General features: G+C 28.6%; 1 protein-coding gene across 1 annotated transcript; it reads right to left on the minus strand.

Annotated features, from left to right (window-relative positions):
- Positions 1-1,269: 1,269 nt before the first annotated feature.
- LOC107848539 (non-specific lipid transfer protein GPI-anchored 2) lies at positions 1,270-4,839 on the minus strand. The gene is made up of 4 exons (XM_016693332.2): positions 4,148-4,839; positions 2,543-2,599; positions 2,339-2,392; positions 1,270-1,684 (listed from the first exon to the last, which is right to left on the minus strand). The coding sequence occupies exons 1-4, from the start codon at positions 4,557-4,559 to the stop codon at positions 1,563-1,565; spliced, it is 645 nt and encodes a 214-aa protein (XP_016548818.1). The 5' UTR covers positions 4,560-4,839; the 3' UTR covers positions 1,270-1,562.
- Between the last annotated feature and the right edge of the window lie 246 nt (positions 4,840-5,085).

Here is a 5,085-nt window from a genome sequence, read left to right on the forward strand (position 1 = left end):
AGTCCTCAACACTACCTTGTAGATCATTCAATTTTTTATGCGTCAACGTGTTCCTCTTTTTGGGATGATGTTGCTTGAATTTTAATAGTTTAAAATTACTGATTTTCTAATTGATTTACGTTGTTAAAAAAACAAATGAACGAATGAATGATTTCTAATCTTAAACTTGCTCCTTTATCAATTTGATATAATAATATTATTATTTATAAAAATAAAATCAATTGTAGTTGATAAGATGTTGGTCATTTATTTGCAATAGAGCACATAGGATATTCTTGTGAAAAAATTATTTATTTATATGAAAAACTAAAATATTTAATTCAAAGTTCTAAACTATTTTTGGCAAAAAGTTAATTTTCTTTACTTCATTAATATAAAGTTTGTAACTTTTCTATGGTATACAATATTGTTTTAAGTAAAACTAAAATCATAAAATTCTCTATTGAATTTTTTTTGGACGTCGCGATGAGGACAACAATCAATGGTGCAATATGTATTTGGCTATCACAGCTGGCAAATCGATCAGCCGCTTTTTATGTTGCTAATTAGCTCCTAAATTTTGTTCATTAATTACAGTCTCCATATTTGCTAATTAGTGTCTAAAATTTTACTTATTAATTAATTAGCTCCAAATCATGTTCATTAGTTCTGAATATTTTGCTAATTTAGCTTCTAAATCTTAGAAGACTCGAGTACTCTACATATTTTGCTCCACTCATTTTTTCACACAGTGGATCTGAAAAGGATAGAATGTACGTAATTTATACCACTATCTCAAAGGTGACATAGAGAAACTGTTTCCTATAGACCCTGGCTTGAGACCCCTTAAAAACATTACCGACGGCTGTAATTAGTTGTATCATGTATCACACAATTAAGAAAATAGAAGAAGCATTGCATTACTTTGTGGAAATATAGAGCCGAATGCAATTGGTTATATGACGTTGATTATAGTAGAGATAGCAAAATTAAATCCAACCTGTCCAACCCGATCCAACCTGTTCAAGGATAACTCCATCGTTATGTATGTGTTCCCACTTGTGTTGGGCATTGTGGTTTCCTTTTAGTGCTCGACTAATTTGAATTCACCCATTATTGTGCTCATACAATTGAGCTATTGGCAATATATTTGAATTTATAATATTAGATTTGAAATATGCAATTTAATTTTTTAAAAATAAAATAAATTATATGCTACAAAAATTAAAAATAATTTGATGATGTAAAAATTCCGCAAGCTAAAAATGTATATAACTTATTGCAAACAAGTGGCAAATCTCAAGTTCTTAACAAAGAGGGTAAAACATTACATTACATAATTATAATAGGCAAATTGTATCATCCATGTCATTAGAGAAATTTAATATAAATCTATTTCTCATCAACAATTTGAGAGTGGAAAATTAAAGATAATGAAAATTACAAGATATAATTAATTCAATCCTAATAAGAGAATTTAATTTATTAATGTCTCACTAAGAATTAATTCCAAGAATTTGTGGTCAAATCAGAAGGAAAAGTCTCCAAAGATATACGAATGCCTCTCATAGATGAATACCGACTTAATAAATAATTGTGAAAAACATAATTCCCAAGCTAAGAACCAATTGCATCTTGAAAAATGGCATAACTGAAGCTGCATTATTTTTGTCCTCTGATGAAGTAGGACTTGAAGCAAAACCTCCTAAACAAAAAGAAATGGAGTAAATAATTAGGGAATTATGTTTAACAAGAAAATGCATGGGAAAAATAGTAAAAAAAAAGTAACAAATATATAGTTATACTTTATGTATCTTATTTTTATGTATACTACTATTATTTGAGAGGAATAGTAATTAAAAGAAAGACTATTCCCTTTATCCCATATTAGTAATTGTGTCATATTTCGCTTCTCAAGAATATTAGTTTAATCAATATTTAAAATTAAATTAGATTAATTGAATACTTTAAAAATGACTATACTAATTTTCAAAAACTATACGAAAATGAAAATAATCATATTGTAATTTTTCTCTTATCAATTTGCTGAAAAAATATATATTAAAATAATTAATTATTTTAAGATGAAATGAAGAATGCATTAATTAATGTAAATATAGAAACCTAAGTATAACAATCATGAAATTTTCTTGACTAACGTTATCACTATAAAGCGGTTTGGTAACAAATTTCCTGTTGCACTTCACTTCGTCTTATTTAACTTATTCTTTTGTTATTTAAGTTTTGGACTCTGTATATCATTAGTTTAAAAAATATAAAAGAATTTTTTTTTAATTATTGCAATACTTTCGAGAAAATAAATTTAAATATGAAACTAATTAAGTACCAATAAATTTACCAGGTGAAAGAGCGGGAACTTCACTTGCTGTAGCAGGGCTAGAATCAAAACCTCCTAAAGAAATAAATAAAGGTTAATTAGGAAAATATAATTATTAATAACAAAAATATAATATTTTACTGTATATTTTATATATATTTAAGTGTATCAAAACTGTTTTCATTATTACAATATATAGTGATTAAGTGCAATAAATAATTTTACCAGGTGAAGTAGTAGGAACTTCAGCACTTGTTGGAGCTGCAACTGGGATACCCAAAGCTGTAAAACAAAGAAAAAAAATAATAATAATTAGACGAGTTCAGAATTTTAAGTTTGTAGATTTTAATTTCAAAATTTATCACAGTTCGTTTGATTTTCTTCGACTAGAAATCAATTATTTGCACTGTTTATTGAATTTTTAACGCAAATATACAAACTAAGTTTGCTACTTTTAAAACTTTAAGTTTGTTCAATTAAATAAAATAAAATTTATATAATAGTAATAGTTTCTCTAATCATTTAAAATTTTCAAATGGAAGTTGTATTTATTGATTTTTTAGTGAGACTTTAATGAGGACAATCATTGTCCTTTTATTTTTCCACCCGATGTCCATTATATGTCGTATGTATTGAGGTTCAATTAAACTTGAATCTGTGTATTGAAAGATTCATTTCTATCGTTGGTGCTTTCAACATAATTTTTTCCGTTCAAAATTTAAGTCCGAAATCTCTAGTTAAAGATGAAGAGAACCTGAATCATCCACACACACACCCCAATGTTGGTACCAATCGTAGTCCCTCGCACCTCCCAAAATTTAATGTCTTCGTTAAGAATTAAACAATTTTCTAGCATTAATTGTGGTGTAGGTAGGTGGTATATTTATATCATATCATACCACTAATTTATTATAATAATAAATTATACAAAAATATGTACTATTATTAGTTTATTTTTCTCCTTACCCGTCTTAAGAAATTATAAATAAAAACAAAATTTTTACTAATTTACTCTTTAAAATTCTTTTTCTACAAACTATTTCTGTGTCTTATCCATCTATATCAAGTACGTCTCAAACTTATAAACTCAAGTTAATCAAATATTAATTTTAAGGGCAAAATAAAAAGATTTAATTAAAAAAAAAAAATTGACTTTATAAACTGACAAGTAATTTGAATAAATGTTCTTAATAATGTGCACAAGTAATATGAGATAGTGGGAGTATGATTTATTGTTAAAGTATATATGAGAATATTTATCCCTAGAGAAAAATAATATTTACTCTCGCCAAAAATTTTTGAATTACAAAGATGTAAAAATTCTTTAATTCCGGTAGGAAGGGTGCACTCCAAGCGTGAAGTGGAAGAGAAGAAATGTCATAATTCGGGTTTTGTTCGTGTATTCATCAGAGTAAATATTAGATACAAATAATTTTTTACGATGATAAATACCCTCCAAACTTAATTAGGCCTAAAGTTTGAATCCTTGTAACGAAATTGTCATTGATAAGAAACACTTACTCATGAAATGAAAATTTATATTGCAACAGATACAGAACTCCCGACTAGAAACGAAACTAAACGAAAGTTTTGATAAGGAGCTTTATAAGCCCTAAAGTGAAACTTTCCAAGAACAAACATGGATAGTTATCAGGTCCAAAACATGTACCGAACAACGAATGAATCAAACAAAACAAAGTTTTTTAAGCACTAAAGTGAGACTTTCCAAGAATCAACATGGATAATTATCAGATCCAAAGCATGTATCAAACAACGAATCAATTAAAAAGAAAAAGTAAATAGTATAAGAGAAAAAGAAAAAAGTGGTACCTGCACAAGTGCTAACAGGTGGAGTTTCCAATTTGCAAATAGTAGGAAGTTTAAGTGCCCTATTGACATCAATTTGTACCCCAGTTTTTGTAGGATCACCAAGCAAATGGCACAAACAAATTGGATTACTATCCAATAGTCCAGCAAGTGATGGGCAACATTCTTTATCTGGCTTAGTCAAGTTACTTCCTTGTTCAACAAATGTTAAGCAACTTGACATGTTTATCAACACTGTCATACAATCCATTTCACCCGATGTTGCCGGCCCTGATGCTGCGGCCGGCGACATAGCCATCGATGGCGGCTCTGCAGCCGCCATCGGAGGCATTGTCTGTGCATCAACGGATGGAGTTAGTATCGTAGAAAATAGAGAGATAAGAATTAGGATGAGAAATGTGGTTGTCGAGGCCATATTGATTGTGTATGTTGTGATAGAAATTTTATGTGTACAATGGCACAAATTTAAAGATGTGGTGATAGCTTAGTTCTATTATTATTATTCAGTGGGAAATGTGATATAGCTAACTTTTTAGGTAGCCCAAAATTAAATTTTCCAACACCTACTACCAGACTATGTTTTTATTTATTGTCATGTTTCTTTTTTCTTTTTGGTCCTTTTTCTTGAGTTTAATTACAGTTTTGATCCTTGTATTCTAAGTGCTGGATAGTGTGATCAAGAAAAAGGAGAAGTGCAATTGGAAAAAAATTCTCAAGTCAAAACATATATTATAACAGGCAGAAATATTTGTCTCTATCTGAAAAATCAAAGTCTAACCAATGGGCTTTTTGGTCCACTTAAAAGTGATCAATCAATGAAGTGTTCTTATGGTAATGTGTAATTTCGTCAAAGGATATTCAAGTAATATTTAACTTATATATTATATATTTTTTTTCCAACGAAGAACGATGTTTAACTGAATACCCTCAAGCGAATGAGC

This window comes from Capsicum annuum, chromosome 11 (genome assembly GCF_002878395.1).
Source record: "Capsicum annuum cultivar UCD-10X-F1 chromosome 11, UCD10Xv1.1, whole genome shotgun sequence".
Lineage (NCBI taxonomy): Eukaryota > Viridiplantae > Streptophyta > Magnoliopsida > Solanales > Solanaceae > Capsicum > Capsicum annuum.

Bases quoted from the DNA above. Each gene is read 5' to 3' on its own strand.
- LOC107848539 (XM_016693332.2), bottom strand. From the start codon at position 4,559: ATGGCCTCGACAACCACATTTCTCATCCTAATTCTTATCTCTCTATTT. The intron at 2,600-4,147 runs GTACCACTTTTT...TTTGTTTTACAG, and splicing joins ACCTGTTAGCACTTGTGCAG to CTTTGGGTATCCCAGTTGCA. The intron at 1,685-2,338 runs GTAAATTTATTG...CTTTTTGTTTAG, and splicing joins AGTTCCCGCTCTTTCACCTG to GAGGTTTTGCTTCAAGTCCT.